This window comes from Leuciscus leuciscus (genome assembly GCF_965113295.1).
Source record: "Leuciscus leuciscus genome assembly, chromosome: 5".
Lineage (NCBI taxonomy): Eukaryota > Metazoa > Chordata > Actinopteri > Cypriniformes > Leuciscidae > Leuciscus > Leuciscus leuciscus.
The window spans coordinates 25,923,693-25,941,856 of NC_138729.1; the positions used below are offsets into that span (position 1 = coordinate 25,923,693).

Consider the following 18,164-nt stretch of genomic DNA (forward strand, 5'->3'; position numbering starts at 1 on the left):
TAAAGGATTCAAATCTAGATCATTTTTGTGTATTACTTCTAGATTGCCACACAGACACAGGTGCTTGGTTATCTTTCCTGTTAATTATGCTAATGAGGAACTACTTTAGTCTGTGCACTGATGAACTGAGTGAAAATGAGGAAATAAACACTAGATGTGCAAACACAAAGCAAAAAAAAAAACATAAGATGTTGAAGCATAAACCTCCTCTAACTTCAGGGCGTAGGCCATTTTGAATACGACTGCTTATTTGGTCAGCAACGAGGAAGCGCAGAAGATTGACAGCCACTTCATCCAATGAGCAAAAAGCGGCTTGTTCTTGACCAGAGTATAAAATGGACCATTTGTCCATAAAGAGCCAATGCCGTCGAATGGGCGCGGTTTGCTGTCAGAGCAGGTTTGTTTTCCAACCAAAGGAAATCCGCGCTTGCTTGTGCAAAGAGAGAGGGAGGAAAGTTGTGTTCGCACTCTCCCGGATTTCCACCTGACTGCTCGGGAAGCGGGATACTGTGGCACAATGTTGAGTTTGGGGAGCGGAGGAGCGAAGTCTTCTAAACCGTCGTTTGTGTCTTATGTTACACCCGAGGTAAGCGAAAGCTTTCAAGTAGTAATACACTTAACTGTTAGTTGTTTTCAAAAGAAACCGGAGACACTGGTTTTGACTAAAACGAGTTGAAAGCGGACAGTCGTGCACTGGGCGGGGTTAGTGTGCCATGCTGAAGTTGACAATGTTGACTTGTTCTAGTAGTTTAGACTAATAGGGAAATCTCATTTTTGTGAACGTTTCACATGGGAAAATGCATGAACGAACAACACATTTTCATTCAGTTACATTTCTGTAACTGTTGACTGCCTTCGCACTGACGACTAAAATTGAGTTTATGGACTTTTAAAAAAGTTTACCAAAAAAAGTCCTCAACTTTACAATCCAGTCTACCTAGAGATAGTTATCGATGTTATTGAACGATTTTATGTTTATTGACACGACTCACGAGTGTCTTCACTTGCCTCTGACATGTGATTGTGTTTGAAGTCCTTTCTTGATGATGTTTTCATAAAGTTGCTGTGTGTGTGTGTGTGTGTGTGTGTGTGTGAGAGAGAGAGAGAGCGAGAGCGAGCAGGACGTCCTTTTATAACCGATGTCATGGGTTGTGTCTTGAGGGACAAAAGAGTTCTTGTTGTTCATTAATGAAAGCATGATGGTAAGAATTGTTTTACTGCATATTGAAACAATAGAAAGGTAAACCCCTTATTTTATCAATTTTTTTCATCCATTCTATTAGAGAGATTAGTAAATTAAAACATTACAATACTATAAAATAATTCAGTATTAAAGGTGTAGTAGACTAGGATAGTTCACTCAAAAATAAAAACTGTCATTATTTACTCATGTTGTTCGGACCCTGTATGACTCTCTCTGTTCTTTGGAGCAAAACATGAGAAGATTTTGTGTAGCTCAAACTGTACAGTGTGGTGCTAGCAACGCCAAAGGCCATGGGTTCAAATCCAAGGGAATACCTGAACTGATTTGTGTACCTTGAATGCAATGGAAGTCACTTTGGATAAAAAGCATCTGCCATATGTAAATGTTGTGGCTTTAGGCAGAATGACAGTTTCAGACACTGTTAAATTTCATTAATTTTCATCAAAATAATTTAGTCAGATAAATACCTTGACCCAGTTTAGAGTTTTGTTCTTCCCTGATATTTAAAATATTTAAAAACATAAAAAAATATTTTCCTCATATTTTGATTGATTAATCGAACTTATAGGGTCATTAAAAACAAATATCCCCTCCAGACTTCACTTTTGGCCACTAATGTTTGGTGTGGTTAGTGCCACAATGGTGCTATTTTCTGCTCACTGTGGACTGATGAGCCCAAGTCATCACTGGTGCACTGCTGCATTTGTCCAAGTGCCAAAAAATGTCATTAATACTTTGATTTCTGCAGTTAGAGCATTGAATTGTATAATGGGAGAAGTTATTCAATTTCTTACTAGGTCAGTTACAAAATGAATATTGTATCGTTTTATCAACTTCCTGTCTTCATATAACTCCAATACATTATATCTTTTTCGTAAAGTGTGTGGTCTCCTCTCTGCTGCCATCTTGTTACTCCTAAAAAGGTTAGGATACCTCTCCAGCACTCTTAAATAATTTAGGAGCTGCTCTTAACACAGGAACATTTATTAATCACATTTATTCTTAAGTTTAGGAATAAGATAAAAATTTCACCATTCTTAGAATTTTGATACGCTTAAATTTTTTCTCTGAGCGGCTTTATATATATGGCCCCTGGTCTTGTGTGAAGAGTTCAACTAATTCTCTTTCTGAAGATCAGAAATTGGGGCATGGTCAGATCTCACAGCGTTCTCCCCCGTTTTGTTGGCTGGATACTGGCTGGATATTAATGAAGACCCACTGTATTCCATTTTTGACGTGCAACATTTGCATAAATGGCAAGACCATGTGCATTTACCGTCTCAGGATTCAAAAGCAAATTTTAGGAGAATATTTTCACCCTGAGGAAGTCATTAGGAAAAGGAGTGTCCCAGATGCTTGGGACTGTTTTTGTGAAGTTTTCAGCTGGCTTCGTGGTAGCAGGATGTTTGATGGCTTCCTTTCCTTTATTTATCCTTTTTATTTCGACTGAACTTGTACAATTTATTTTTCACACACTGGCATTAGTTTTTTGATTTTGCAGTTATCTGCAGCCACTTTTATATCTTCTAACCAATAACAAAGGATTTTACCTCATTTAAATTTTAAAGTTGCAAAGCATGCCTTGCGGATATCACAGGGCTGCTGCTAAAATTCATGGTGCCAGAGATAAAATTATTATGGCTTGACAGTCTTAGTGTACTGATGTTGCTGTACAGTGCTGATGCGGTTCAATTTTGACTCAGTTCTCATTATATTATATTATTATATTACTCATGTATTACATTAAAGTCATTATGTTAAAGGTAAACTTTACTCTCCCTCATGTCATTCCAAACCTGTATGCTTTCTTTCTTCTGTGGAACATAAAAGAATATATTTTTTAGAAATGTCACTGTGTTTATTTATTTATTTATTTATTTTGTCCATGCAGCGGAAGTCAGTGGTCACCAAAACTGTTTGGTTACCAACATTCTTCAAAATATCTTCTTTTGTGTTTTAAATATAATAAAAGAGGCCATACAGGTTTGAAACAATGTGAGGGCATGCAAATGATGAGATAATGTATTTATTTAAAAAAAAAAAATTGGTAAACTATCCCTTTAATGTAAAGTATGACAGTGTAGGTTTCTCATTCTTATACTTATACTGTACTGAGCATGCAGCAGTTTTAGTTTTTGCTACAGAGCAGATGTCCTGTAGGTTTATTCACTTACTTAAGGTCTGGCACTGTTTGAAATGTGACCTGGTGTGTTTGGCATATTGCAATATGGTAACTGTGAAAATGTCATTTATTAAGATATTTTATTAGATAATCAATCAAGTTTACAGTTATATTATAATTGTATTGCTCCTGTTTTCTCTAGGAAATAAAATTGGAGAAAGACCTGCCAAAGAAGGAGAAGCATCCTGATTTGCTACCAGGTAAAACATTAAATCCCTCACACAATGTTCTGCTATCTCAGGTTTTTCTTTGTATTATTTTCAGTTAATCTAAAATACATTTTTGTGTCAGTGGTACGCTGGGTGTAATTTTCAATTCAGATTTATAATTGCTCTTTAATCCAGACTGTAACTTCCAGAGATCTCATTTAGTGTAAGTTTTGCAGATACAGCATTTCTTCAAAGCTCTGCACACCACAAAACAAGACTGTAATTGGCATTGTGTTTATGTCTGACATGTTATTGTGTTTAAAGCCTTGTTCATTCACACTGTCTGGCCAAATCCGATTATTTGTGTATACGACTAAAATCAAATCTAAATGATTGACTGTCCACACTGTGTATCGCAACTGTTCAGATCTTATTTGTGTGTCCCATGGCTCTCTTTCATTTTCTGGAATATCTGCGTTGGTTTCCATCACAGTGATGTTGCTTTGGACGGACTATGCCAAAAAACAACATGGAGGGGTTTGCAATGTTGTGTTTTAGAATATGACAATGTGTAGCAGCAGCGCTGGACTACTGGTCCTGTGTTCATAAATGGAGTGGCTGTGGAGAGAGAGTCCCCTGTTTTAAATTCTTGGGGCTGAACATGACAGAGGATTTTTCTTGGACTACACACACCTCCACTGTCATTGGAAAAGCACAACAACGTCTTTATTTTCTGAGGAGATTGCCTCAGAAACTTCTTGTGAACTTTTATCGATGTGCAGTGGAGAGTGTACTAACATATTGCATCACATCTTGGTACGGTAGTTGTACAAGAGAGGACTGTGCAACGATTTGACCAAAATGGCACAAAATATCATCGGCACATATTACCATTTGTTGAGGACATTTATTTGTCCAGTTGTCAGAGCAGAACTAAAAAAAAATTCTGAGATCCCACTCACCCTGCATAGGCACACTACCTCCCTCCGGGTAGGAGATACAAGACAATTTACTCTCGTACCACAAGACTGAAAATTTGCTTTTTTGCTAGAGCCGTTCAACTATTGAACACTTCCTAAATGGTTTCCATCTATAAATTATATTTGTAATTGCACTACACACTTTAAACAGTCTGTTGTTGTTGTTGTTGGTGTGTTTTTTACCGTACTAATTGTTTTATCTGATGTATCTTTTTTTTAAACGTTTTATCTATATTGACATTTTTATATTTATTTTTGTGCTTTTTGTTGTCTTTTTTTATGTTGTTGGTTATGTAAATGTCTGAGAACGTGGGATACAAAAAACGATTTCATTGTTTTGCACAGCAGTACAATGACAATAAAGTCTTAAATAACCTCTTTAACTTAACCAATGAAGTAGCGACAGAAACAGAGGCCAGCATGAGCTTCTTTTTTCCAGTTTCTTCCGCACAGTGAAAGAAATTAAGATAACACATCACTGGATATGCATAACAATTGGATTTGGACGGACAGTCTGAACAGGGCTTATGTGACATGACTTTGCTGATCTGTTGCATCTTAGGTGAAGTGGTGTTCTGTAGCGCCAACCCCATTCTCAAATACACTCAAGATGACCTCTCCCAGCGTGGCGTCTTTGGCACGTTGTTCTGCACCAATTTTCGTGTTACGTTCTTAAGTGATGAGCTGACACAGGAAGAGAAGGTAAGGACACGTGGCAGGGCTGTAAAAACAAGACCTGATTTCACAAGAAAGTTTTACTGTTTCACAAATGGCCATTTCATTTTAAAATTTGATTTGTACAACAACAAAAAGTATGATTTTTAGAAAAAAGCATGAAGGCCCACCCCTAAACCTAACCCTCAGTGGGGGATAAACAAATCATATGGAAATATACGAATGAGAACATGTGAATTCACCACAACGTAAATTAGTTACAAATTGACGTGAGCGTTTTCCTGTTCATAGTATAAAAAACTTAATCAACAAATATATTCAGAAAAAAGAGGTCTAATGTAATGCTGATTCACATCTACTGAGTGAATAGCAGAATGCTATCAACTAAGCAACAATGTGTCATTTCTAATTCAGGCTTACCGAACAAAGATCCACAGTGCTTAAAAAATATCATGTACTTCCTGTATGTAGACTGCAGTACATAGTGTGGTTTGAAGAAAAGATAACATGTGATCTAGATAATGGTAATCTTAATGATAAGGATGCTATTTATTAGAGGTGTTTATCAATTAAACATTTTTATGAAAAATCTATGCAGATGAGGTTAAGTGAGGAGTAGCAGACAGGTCAGAAGGTATGACTAAATGTGTTAATAAAAGTGTGTTTTTATTTATAATTGTGCTAAATTAACTAATTAAATTGACTGCCATTATATACTATTCCAAAACAATTTCACGTGCATCCGAAAGATTGGACCTAAATGGCAGATTATAGAGAGATTGGGTAAATGACCGTGTACAGGAAGATTCTGTTACTTCAAAAGCTTTATAGCCAAAATAAATGAAGCACTGCGGATCGGCTTATATTGTTGGCTCCTGTATGATAGGCCATTTATAAGTCAGGTTTGGTTAAAGCAGCAGCTAAACGAGTAAACAGAAAAAGTGTGAATCACACTTTGTTGAAACACTGGGTGTCTTAAGAGCATGCTCGGTGACCTTGCATGAGGAACTGTGCTGTGAGTGCTCTCACTTTAGCTGCCATTTCAGGAACTTGAGTGTCTGACTCACTGGCAGTGAAATTCTGGTGGGAAACCAGTGACTTACAGCAGGCTCAAATGGTCAGGTATTCATGTAGTGCCAGGTATTTTTGTTTTCAGTTCGTTTTTTGACCAACATCGGTATATGAGGACGTAACTAATCTAATCAGTAATCGTAAAAAGCTGCAAAACAATGCTGCTGAAAACTATTGGCCAGATGTTAGTGTTGGTTGGTATCAAGAGGTTTCATTGGCTACTTTCAGATTTTTATTTGGAGGTGGCTAAGCAGGAAGTGATTTCCAAAATAAAATATTGTGTGAAAGTTTGATGCAGCACACTGAACAAGGCAACAGCATCTGCCTTTCCTGTTAGTTACTGTGTGCTGTATAAAAATGCACCTTTCACAGCTGACTGAGCATTTGTTAATCACTGTCTTTCGCAAGCATTATTTACTTTGGTATTGTCTGCATTGTGAAAGTTCAATAAGAGGCTGTTGTGTCACTCACCTTTGTTCCAGTCCAAGACCTTTAAGAACAAACTCTATGGAGAAAATGACATTCCATTAATGTGTGTGGATCACATCTATGGTGGTAATAATCGTTTTTATCATTTATGATTATAGAGCTGTTAATGTTTTAAAAGGGAAAGTTTTTTATTTGAATGTTTGAGTTCTGAAAAACGTTTCATTTCTTTTAAAGTTTATGATGAAAAAAGGAAACTGATAACAGGAAGCCTTGTGAAGAACAAATACCCATCCAAAATAATAATTCACTGTAAAGATCTACGCGTCTTTCAGTTCTGCCTAACATACACCAAGGAGGAAGATACCAAAAAGGTAATTTGTTTAACATGAGGACTGAAATGTATGTACGCTTTAAAGAGTTATACATTTCCTTGTGCTATTATTATTATAATTTTTTTTTTTTTTTTGTTTTTTTTTTTGGTCAGATCTTTCAGGGTATTGCTCACCATTGTTTGGAGGAGAAATCTCTAAAGTGCATCTTTGCTTTTTCCTATGCTGGGACACCAAGCCCAGGTACAGATTTTAGCTCATATTAGATGCTTTCATTTTGTTACTATTTTTACTTTCCATAGTTTCATTTTGTGGTTAAATACAGCTGTTGTCTGTGTATCAATTATCTGATAATCCAATAAACACATGTAACCACTAATGCAACATTAGGGAAAACATCACCATGAGAAGTTCATGAAGTCACACTAATGCAGAACATGAACTTTGCACACATCTGAAATGCAGACATGCATCCAGCACTGGACTTCTAACACCAGCTGCTAAATTCTGATCATAGTCTATGCAACTGGAATTCAACAGATGGTTGCAAGAACAACAGTCAGTTTCTCTTTATAGAAATTATATATTCCAGATCATCTTTCTGGATTTGAGTGGCTCAACAAGGATTTATATGTATCAGGAAAAATATATATTTTTCATTAAATTACAAGAATGACCTGGTATTTAATTTGCAGTAATTTGAGAAGAAAAACAAGGCATTATTAATTTGTAACTGATGCTTTTTTAAATATCCCAAGTCTTCATTGTCAGATAGATAGCAAAGTTCATGACAAACTTTGTTGAAAAACATATGTGATCAGGGCTTGACATTAAATTTTGTGCCCGCCAGCCTTTTTCCAAAGTTACTAGCCACCCAGCATTTTCACTGGCCACCATTTTGACATCGATACCATGAGGAAAAACTGCATATAGATATTTTTAACGCTATCTCATAATTTGGCAACATGTATATTAGGGTGCTGTCACTTTAAGACCTGACGCATGGACCTGACGTTTCTTTCTCAACAACTGACTGCGTTTACGTGAATACTTGCCGAGAGCGGCATTTTGACATTATTTTGTGTGTATTTTGACTGTTGAAGCGCAGTTGGCTGTGAAAAATAACTCCATATAGTCCTGAGAGGCAGCTTTATGCGTGCACACTTTGGGTGTGAGCACAAAATCTGCCTGAATAAGTAAAATTATGCACAATCCCACACTGAAATTCAAGCCCTGAAACACCAACAATATCCATCTGGAGCAAATGAAACGAGTGAGTGAGGGGAGGCGGGTTTGTGTGTCAACTCGCTGTCGGAGAGATGTGAGAGCTAGAAAGCACAGCTGGTATCGTGTATCTATTCTGCAGAAAATGAGTATTGGATGCGTTTCAGATATTTCAGTATCTATTTATCGAAAAATTTATATTTTTGACAACACTACATTGCACTTAGTTTATTATTTCATAGATGGCTTTTTAAAATACTTCAATTAAAAATGTATTATATATGAAATTCAACCCGCCAAAGTGGCTTGTAGGAGTGACTGTGTTACACGCCACTGCTGAAATACACCCGCATTTGGCGGGTTGACGGGTGTTAATGTCAAGCCCTGTATGTGATCAACAACTCTAAGATTTGGTGACAACACTGCACTGGTCGGTAGAGAGAGTGAGAGTTCCAACAACTGATTCGAAACTCTCTCACACTTGCCTCCTAGACTATCAGACTAGTTTTAGAATGAAGGATCATTTTATTTCGTTTTTAAATAGCTTAACTCTCATTAGTCAACTTTGGAACAACACAAGATGCTTTTTGTATTTGCAGAAATGCAAAGGAAACGGGAGACAATTATGTTTGAGTCACCAGAGGACTGGACACAGGAAATGAAACGGACCAAAGCGAAATGCAGATTAGTGACAGAAAATGAGAACTTTGAGCTCTCTCAAAGGTACGTAATGTTGTTGTTGATGGCTATAACGTGTCTGATAAAGTCTTACTACTGTTTTTATTACATGGTGCATTTTCTGTAACAAGATCTCTAATCTCTAATCTATCATAGTCTTTATGTGCTACTGACCTAGATTTTTGTTTGATCAATCTTACATTGTTTATATTTGGGTAGTTCAAAACTACTGTAAATAGTTTTAGGTGATGTAACTTATTTAGTCCGTTTTTAGAAGTTAAATAGTCCTGCAGTGAATAAATGTGAATTTTCAAAAGAAATCCAATGTATTCTCTCAATTAATATAGGATAAAATGCATGCATCTATATTAATTATAAAAGAAGTAGCAAAATTGTTTTCAGTGATCTATAGCATGTCACACGTTGAAAATGTTAAAGTGAAATAAATGTATCTAACAAAAACACTGCTCTACTGTGAAGCTGCTTTGATACAATCTGTATTGTGAAAAGCGCTATACAAATAAACTTGACTTGACTTGACTTGCTCTGACATTGTCTTTAGGTTACCGAAGTACTTTGTCATCCCATCAACAATAGAGGATTTATTCAGCTATCAAGGGAAGGGATTGCCAGTGAGTTTTATCTTAAGAGAATATAAACATTTAAATAATTTTAGGAATGTTATTATAATTGTAATGTTGGCATTTGTATACAAGTTGTCATTTGTATTGTTGAATGCAATTGAGGTCAGTTGCCTGTTATTTTCCTCTTTAGATCTGGTGTTGGTCTCATCACAGCGGTTGTGCTCTCTTCAAAGCATCTTTCCCACCTATTACACAGGAAGAAGTGGATTTCCAAAAGCACTTGGACACGTAATGGATTACAGTTTTTAACTCATATTTATCCTCTGGAATCAACCAAACTGCTGTGATATGGTTATTTGTGCGTGTTTAGGTGCTGACACTCAAGGGCACTATTCTTTATCAAAGAACAACATCAACTACATGTTATCTAGTAGTGCTCTAGACACCATCAGCATGACCCAATATAACCTTTTTGTGTTTTGGTGATGTAACATGGTGTCCACAGCAAAAAAAATTGTCATGTAACGTGTTCACAGCAAATAAAAAAATAAAAAATAAAGTATTGTCTTATTTTCACTGTTACTGGTACCTTCACATTGACAAATTCTGTTTTTTTTCCCCCTTCTTTTGCAGAATGATAAATGCAGTCGCACATAATTACCTCTACTCTGTAAAAACAGAGGACCTCTCAGAATCGCTTCCTACGATCCTAGACATCCAGCAGTCATATAACAAGTTCAAACAATTCTTTCTTATTGGTGAGTCACAGAATACACTGAAGTCTCTTTTATAAGGAAATGTGAACAAATCCACAAATATTAAATGAAAGGATGGGTATTTTGTTTGCAGTCACTTTATAATGACTCAATTTATTTTTTTGTCTCTTAGATAATTCAACCGAATTTTGGTTGTCAGATGTGAAATGGTTCTCTTCCCTTGAAAGCTCAGGATGGCTAGACATTATTAGGTCAGCTTACATTGATAAAATATTAGATTGTGTGATTTACTTGTATTAGTCTATGAAAAAACTGTATTTAATGTCCTCAACAGACAATGTCTCCACAAAGCAGTAGAGGTGGTGGAATGTATTGATAAAGACAACACAAATGTCCTTGTAACAGGTAAGTCAACCATGTTTAAACTATATTGACTTGTATTGTGATTTAAATACATTGTTTTGATTGTTTGAACAATCTGACATGTTGGCCAATAGTGTGAGTTTGGGATTGGACCACCTGTTTTTTTGGAGGTGGTTAAAGTGTCTGAGAGAACTAATAAAAATAAAGTACTTTTAAACCTTGATGGATCGATCTTTGTGACTTAGAGATTGTATCCCCTGATGTTTTTTGTTGTTATTGATTGATTGCAGAGGAAGAGGGAACAGATCTGTGCTGTGTGATCTCCAGTCTGGCTCAGATAATGCTGGACCCTTATTACAGAACACTGATGGGTTTCCAGAGTCTGGTGCAGAAGGAGTGGGTGGCTGGTTGCCATGCCTTCCTGGATCGATGTAATCACCTCCATCAGAAAGACAAGGAGGTAATTATTGCATGCTCATTCTTGCCTGTTGTTTCTTCAGAGGCTTAGTGGAAATGTTACTGTTCTATATTTTCCTATTTGTATTATTCTTAAAGGACAATTCCGGTATTTAACACTTTGAGTCTATTTTGTAGTTTGTTTTGGATGAACAAGAGTGGTGGACAAAGAAATTTTGACAATGGTTCCTGTCTCGACTTTTTTACTATTTTAGAATTGCCCATGACCGCTTTAGAATGGGAGTCTATGGCCATGCACAAACATGTCCTTAAAACAACCCTTAACGTTCGTTTTCAAAACTGTGCAACTCACCGAGTGGTTAGTGGTGTTCGTTGATGTTCCAAAACAAGTAGCGTAGCGAAATACAGTTTCTGTCGTGTTTTATTTGCCATTTTGTAAAATCCCATTGATTTCCGTTGGAGGACTCATTGCTCGTTGATATTACTGCGCTACCGGAGACGGAAAGGGGGCTGTTTACATTTGATTGTAGTCTTTTAGGTCTTTTCGCTCGGTTCTCTGACTCTCAGAAGGCTAGCGTGAGCAGAGCAATGGAAGTTGCCGAAGAGCGGAAGTTTATACGCGGTTGTGAGGTATCTGAAAAAATAGTTCCACTATAGAAAAATAAACGGATTGGAATCATACATTGCGCCGCTATATTTGTTTTTAATCATCAACGAACACCACTAACCACTCGGTGAGTTGAACAGTTTTGAAAACGAACGTTAAGGGTTGTTTTAAGGACATGTCTGTGCATGGCCATAGACTCCCATTCTAAAGCGGTCATGGGCAAATCTAAAATAGTAAAAAAGTCGAGACAGGAACCATTGTCAAAATTTCTTTGTCCACCACTCTTGTTCATCCAAAACAAGCTACAAAATAGACTCAAAGTGTTAAATACCGGAATTGTCCTTTAACCTATGAAGGATTTTTTTCCTGCAAACATGTCTTTTATGAGGTTGTAAAATCATGTCATGTCTAATGACTCGTGTATGAAGATTACTGAACAAATCCTCAAATATTAGCATTTCACATTTGCCCGTTCAACCGATCTCCTGCACTACTATCATGTTTTTTGTTCCATCCGGCAGACTTTTTCTTGTCATATAAAAAAAAACTAAAAACAGTTTCCTTTTATTTACCTGTTTGCTAAGTAACCATGTGATATACAGAATATACAGTCAACCGGTCACTATTCACAGTTTTGAGGAAACCTGGAGAGCAAAACAGATAAACTGCAGCAAAGGCCTGTCAATTTTCCATCTGTTTCAAGCCACGAATATTTAGATCACCTGCACCTCTCAAAAAAATAAAAAACAAAACAAGATGGTTAAGCGTTCCCTTTCGAGAGCGGTAACTCTACATTGCGTAGCTACGCTGTTGGAACTCCTCCCTTCTCCACTTTTGTCTCCATAAATCTTATGGGCTAACGCCAGCTTGGAACAGCTGGCCAATTGTCGCGTGGGCAGTATAAAATGTATGGGCACGACAATTGCGTCAGAATCTCTTTCTTCACGCTGTTGAAGTTGCACCTGACGACTGGTTACCTAGCTGTTCGATCAGCTGTGCAGCTTTCAGTCATGACTCTGACGCAAATTAATTGTCGCGCCCATGTATTTTATACTGCCCGCGAGCCTGTCAGTATTTGCATACTTCACGATAATTGGCCAGCTGTTCCAAGCTGGCGTTAGCCCATAAGATTTCAACAAAAGTTGAGAAGGGAGGAGTTCCCACAGCGTAGCTACGCAATGTCTTGTTCTCGCCTCTCAGGGAACCGAGGTTACGATAGTAACCAGAGACATTTTCTTTATAAAGGTTTTCTATGGGAAAACTGTGCATAATGTTTATATTTTGGTTTGACCTGCTTGCCTGACATAGCCATAATCATCATAATATCACTGTCTTACTACATTAGTACTTACTACAAACCTGGTAAAAATAACCAGTGGGCAATGGAGGAAAGCCCTGTTTTGCCCTCCAGATGGGTGTTCCTATCCACCTTATTTTTTTACGTAAGAGCGGGCACAGCCATGTGTTGATTGTATCTGGCTTCTGGTGCCATTTGCTTCCAGTTATTTAAACTGGACAAAAATAGCCCATTATACTGCTTTATATTGCACACTTTTATATATCATTTAAATTGTATTAGCATAATCATAAATGCATCAGTTTATAGCGCAAATAGTTTTACAGTTTACAGCACTTTGTAATTCTTGTAGTTATTTGCCTATGGTCTCTAATGAATTGGAAGTCTCGCACATTCAAGAAAATTGTGCACTTCCGTGTTGCAAAATAAGATGGATAAGGATGTGCCGTAACATGAAAAATAGGAATTGCAAAATAAATCCCTTCAGAATGAGACCATCTTGGTCTCCCTACTAGGATTTATTTAGCGATCATCAATCGTTCATTTAATGATGAATGATTGATGATCTGTTCTCATCCTCGTTGTCTTTTTAATTCGATTCTTGTTTCTCAATGCACAGTGTCATTCTCCAGTCTTCCTCCTGTTCCTGGAGTGTGTGTGGCAGCTTGTTCACCAGCACAGCCCGGCTTTCCAGTTCTCAGAGACTTACCTGACTGTGCTGTCCGACAGTGTTCATGTGCCAGTCTTCGGCACCTTTCTGTTCAACTCTGCCCACCACAGAGAAAGTGTTATGAAGGTAGAACTTATGTATTTTATGTTGTGATTGCAGCTTAGAGTCAGTTTGCTACACTATTTAGCATTTTGAGTACCGCATTCACCATTCTGCCTGATGAACAGTATTAGAGGCCTCTTTAGAAGTACAGTGGCTCAAAAGAAAACAGTCAGCCCTCTGTAACGCTGTCGTTAGTCTACTTGTACTTAAGTTATTGACCGTTGCCTCCCTGATGCAGTCGGCACGCCTCCTGCTGACTGCCTGTGCTTGATTTGTCTTGGCAGGCCGAGTCACCACTTGCACAAAGCGGCACATTGAGCTGCCCTACAGTGTGGGACTGGTCTGTGCAGTTTGACAGCAAGGCCCAGAATTTCTTCTTTAACCCACTGTATTCAGAGAAGGTGAAACATGAGAAGACTGTACGCAAACCTCACAAGCCCAAGGTGAGAGGATGAAATGCTATACTATCTCTTAACTGTTTTAGGGCCTGTTTACACCTGGTCACTTCCTGTGTTTTTGCTGAATGAAATCTTTAAAACGGTTCCATTTACACATAGCCACATAAATTTGTCTCCGCAAAACCAATATAAATCCGATCTATAATTCCCGGGCTATATGCAAATTTAACGGAAATCACGTCAACGAAAGTAACAGATATGAGCTGCATTTTATTTATCATCAGCTAATTTCAAGATCAAAGACCACAATAGGAGAGAGAGTGCCGTCAGGACTGGTAAGATTTTAGTGTCACTACTTTTAATGAAGATGATTGTGTGTTGAACGTCTGCGACTTGCTTTCAGTTTCATTTGCAGCAGTTTGCACGTCGGCTTGCTGAAGAGATAGTGAAGCGATGCGTGTTGCAGTAGCGCTATCATATCTGGCTAGAACATGTCATATAGCCTATAACACGCACTCACACGTTTATTTTTTACCATTTTGAGAGGAGTAAAATTTACAAATGTGGTTTCAACAACCAGACGCATTTACACTTGTCCAGTTTCATCTGGAATGCATCTCTAATCATCTGCTGAAGTGGTTTGAGCGATCGTATTTAAATCGGTCTCGAAAGCGTTTCGGAGGACATTTACACCTGGTATTTTCACGATCGGATCGCCATCTGACCAGGTGTAAACATGCCCTTACATAATTGAATAATGTAAGGAAAGATGCCCCGCCCCCAATTAAGAACAGTGTTCATTTACTACTAAATATTTAGAAATAAGTTCAACATGTACAGGATGATGATGCTTCATCAAATATATTATTAAGATAAATAACAGTTAATAATATTAAGGTTTAATAACACTAAAATAACATGTAAAACATAATGATTGATGTTTTAAAATTACTTTAATTTAAATATTTAAATATTCTATATTTGTTAATACATTTTTAGAATTACTTGAATTATTGCTTAATGATAGAGAAATCAAATAATAGAATCTCACTTAGTGACATCTGAATTGCACTGTTTAATCTGAATTATGTACAGACAAAATCTAAAATACTGAACATTAAAAAATATATATTTTTTTAATTCTTAAAAAGTGATAGATAATAATAGCAAGAAACTATGAATTTAGATCAAGTGATGCCACGGAGTTAGCCTACACTTTATGATAAATAATACATTTACATATAAGCCATGGAGTTATTAATGAATTATAATTATTATTAGTCACCATTAAATCAAAATTGACAATGTATTGTTTATGGATTGTTGCCGTATTTATTATAAATTATTTATCCATGAAATTAATATTTTTATAAAAAACTAATTTTAAAAAACAAGCATGTGAACACATAAAACGATTTTTATTTAGTCTCGCCCTAGGTTTTTATTTATTATTATTTCCATTTCACTCAGAAGAAAACTTACTTTAAATAATAAAAACACCCAATTTTTCACTTTTTTACCTTTTGCTTAAAAAAAAAAAAAAACTATTTGTTACCATACAAATCTATATCAGATGGAATAAATCTCACAAATGCTGATTGAGGAAAATGAAAGGTGAGGTGGGCATCTTACCCAATTTTGTGTCTTTGGCTTATTTTGTTTTTCTGACTTTGCTCTTCATATTGAATAATATCTAAGTTGAGTTCATTCTGTGCATAAATAGTTTGCAGACTAATATTTAAATCGTTTTTTATTTTAAAATGTACAGCACCAAAGACAGTTATCCTTACCCAGCACAGCCTTTAAAACCCCACCCAAGAAAGGTTTCTTTAAGGACGAGACCGACAGCCTTAAAAAGATGCTACGAGTGAAGCGTATCAGTCGCTGGATGGGCTCTCCTGACTCCCCCGTGGCCGCCACCCGTGAGTTCTACGAGTCCTGGCAACAGCGTCCTCTGGACTATCACGGCCTCCTGCTCCCCAGTCTGGATGGACCGGCTGTCCGCGTCTGGATGCAGCGCTACGTGCGCTGGATACCTGAGGTGCACATCCAGGGCGGAGGCTCCATGGCCGTCATGACCAAGTTTATGGAACTTCTAAGTCAGGTGCAGGATCTGAAGCGTGTGCTGGAGCAGAGAGACGCATCGCAAGCTGCTAAATTTGATCACCGTCCACACCTTCAGCACCGGCTGCTCTCGTTCGGCTCCTCAGGAAGATTGTCATCTTCGTTCCCCTTCGCTTACAGCCGCAACCGATCTTTCAAGCCCATCATTCCTACAGGTCTTATGCAAAGCCTTATGGTAACTGACAACCTAGCTAGTCAGGAGGATGAGGCCAGTTAGGTTGTGAGTTTGATTTAACAGGGAATCTGTTTTCACCCATATGTTAAATATTTGTCCATATATTATTAAATTATAATTATAATATAAATCAGGATTATATTGGCCTCGTCAGATCCAGATTAAAATCCTGATGATGGTGCTTAAAGTGCCTTTGGCGCTAAAGCGGGTCCTTTTGGAAAGGAAAATAGGCTTTTGTCAAACCAATTGTGCCCTATTATATATCCTTAAAACAGGATTTAAGCTCTTTTATTTTAGTGTTTTTGTTGTTGTTGTTTTTGATGTTCTTAATGGAACAACACCTAGCATTTTCCTCTTGCTCGTCACAAAACAGGAACAGGATATAGTCCTGAACTTCCAGCCTTTCCAGTGCACAGTGTTACATAAAATCTTTACCAAGTAACATACAGTATTCCATTCCAATGATCTATGGATGAATGAATAATAGCAAATATAAGAGTTATAAATACATTTGACTTCTCTGACCTCTCACATATTATAACTTCTGATACATCCATGCACTCAGAGCTCAGTCTGTACATGCCGCCAACAGGGGTTAAAAGTGGGCAGTGTTCACTCTAGCATGTTTTCAGCTATCTATGGCAGTGAGATGCGTCTAAAAAAGGTTAGGCAATGAAAATAGTGTGAAGCCATCTACAAGTATATTATTGTTACTGTTGCTTTTAAAATCTATTGAAGATTAGACTATGCTTACTATGGACCAATGTGATTTCTTCTTTTTTTTCAGATACCATGTCAACCTTTGGGGTATATAAATGTTTAATGTGTACATGTCTTTTGTTTTGTAAGAAAACAGGAAGTAGAGAACAATATATTAGATCAGGTGTCTCAGAGTTTCAGTGCTTTAATGTATGATGTACACTGTGTGACTCTTATCCGTCCGATGACCGGCTGACTCATTTTATTGAACCTTAGATGCTGTAATTGGTAGTATGGGACATTTTTAAAGGACACAAAGCTGAATGTTAATATCATCACAATTAAATTGTAACTCTGTTTTTTCTTATGATGACAAATGCATCATGCAAATAGACATTACCACAGGATGTGAAAAAGTTTCCATCAGCACTTACACAGCAAGATTCAACTGACAAATTTAAGAGTAAATCCTCATAGTAGACTGCAAGCCTTTGCAAATATAACTATTAAGGCATAAGCTATTTTCATACTGTATCTGCATTTGTGCACATTCTTCTTATTTTCTTTTCACTGGTGCCTGCAGAACTACTGCCACAAATCAACAGGCACTAAATTGTGTTGTTCGATGTCTGTTGCCCTTCCCCTCCACCCCATAATAATTGTAATGTAATGAAACTGATGTAAGCATTGCACTGAGTTGTTATTTGTTCGCAAAGGTGTGGAGAAAGCAGATTCCTACAACCCTTTCACCCTTGTTTTGCACTACTGCTCCTTTGCCAGTAATTCACTGTTACTTGAACAGTCAGTCAGCTGTTAATCTGATTCTGTTCACTTCAGTTCAGCACTGCTCTTGTGTATGACAAGTGATGCAAGCTGGATAAGAAACGTATTACTGTATAATTGTTTTGTATTTTTCTGTAACCAACTTTAGAGTTCACATTATCAGAGTTTGGCTTATTTTGGACTATTTACTTCAAATGATAATTTTCGTGTAAAAGTAGCATTAAATACTTTTATGTATGCACATGGGAGTATGTAACTTGCTCTTTTTGTCCACAGAATATGATTGAAATAAAAGATTAGATCAATGA

General features: G+C 37.1%; 1 protein-coding gene across 2 annotated transcripts; it reads left to right on the forward strand.

Annotated features, from left to right (window-relative positions):
• The first annotated feature begins 321 nt into the window (after positions 1–321).
• mtmr12 (myotubularin related protein 12) lies at positions 322–18,164 on the forward strand. Of its 2 annotated transcripts, XM_082168750.1 has the most exons (17): positions 322–586; positions 3,529–3,586; positions 5,078–5,217; positions 6,744–6,816; positions 6,925–7,061; positions 7,175–7,262; positions 8,843–8,966; positions 9,484–9,553; positions 9,696–9,793; positions 10,139–10,263; positions 10,394–10,472; positions 10,556–10,626; positions 10,875–11,044; positions 13,525–13,701; positions 13,962–14,120; positions 14,360–14,410; positions 15,844–18,164. In XM_082168750.1, the coding sequence occupies exons 1-17, from the start codon at positions 362–364 to the stop codon at positions 16,414–16,416; spliced, it is 2,418 nt and encodes an 805-aa protein (XP_082024876.1). In that variant the 5' UTR covers positions 322–361; the 3' UTR covers positions 16,417–18,164. The 2 variants fall into 2 exon arrangements, with proteins under 2 accessions (XP_082024876.1, XP_082024877.1); XM_082168751.1 differs by lacking the exon at positions 14,360–14,410 and having other exon boundaries at positions 338–586.

What these genes read in the sequence shown, in the direction of transcription:
- mtmr12 (XM_082168750.1), top strand. Translation starts at nt 362, where the DNA reads ATGCCGTCGAATGGGCGCGGTTTGCTGTCAGAGCAGGTTTGTTTTCCA. An exon ending in GGATGGCTAGACATTATTAG is followed by an intron (nt 10,473 to 10,555) that starts GTCAGCTTACAT and finishes TGTCCTCAACAG; the next exon opens with ACAATGTCTCCACAAAGCAG. An exon ending in ACAGAGAAAGTGTTATGAAG is followed by an intron (nt 13,702 to 13,961) that starts GTAGAACTTATG and finishes TTGTCTTGGCAG; the next exon opens with GCCGAGTCACCACTTGCACA.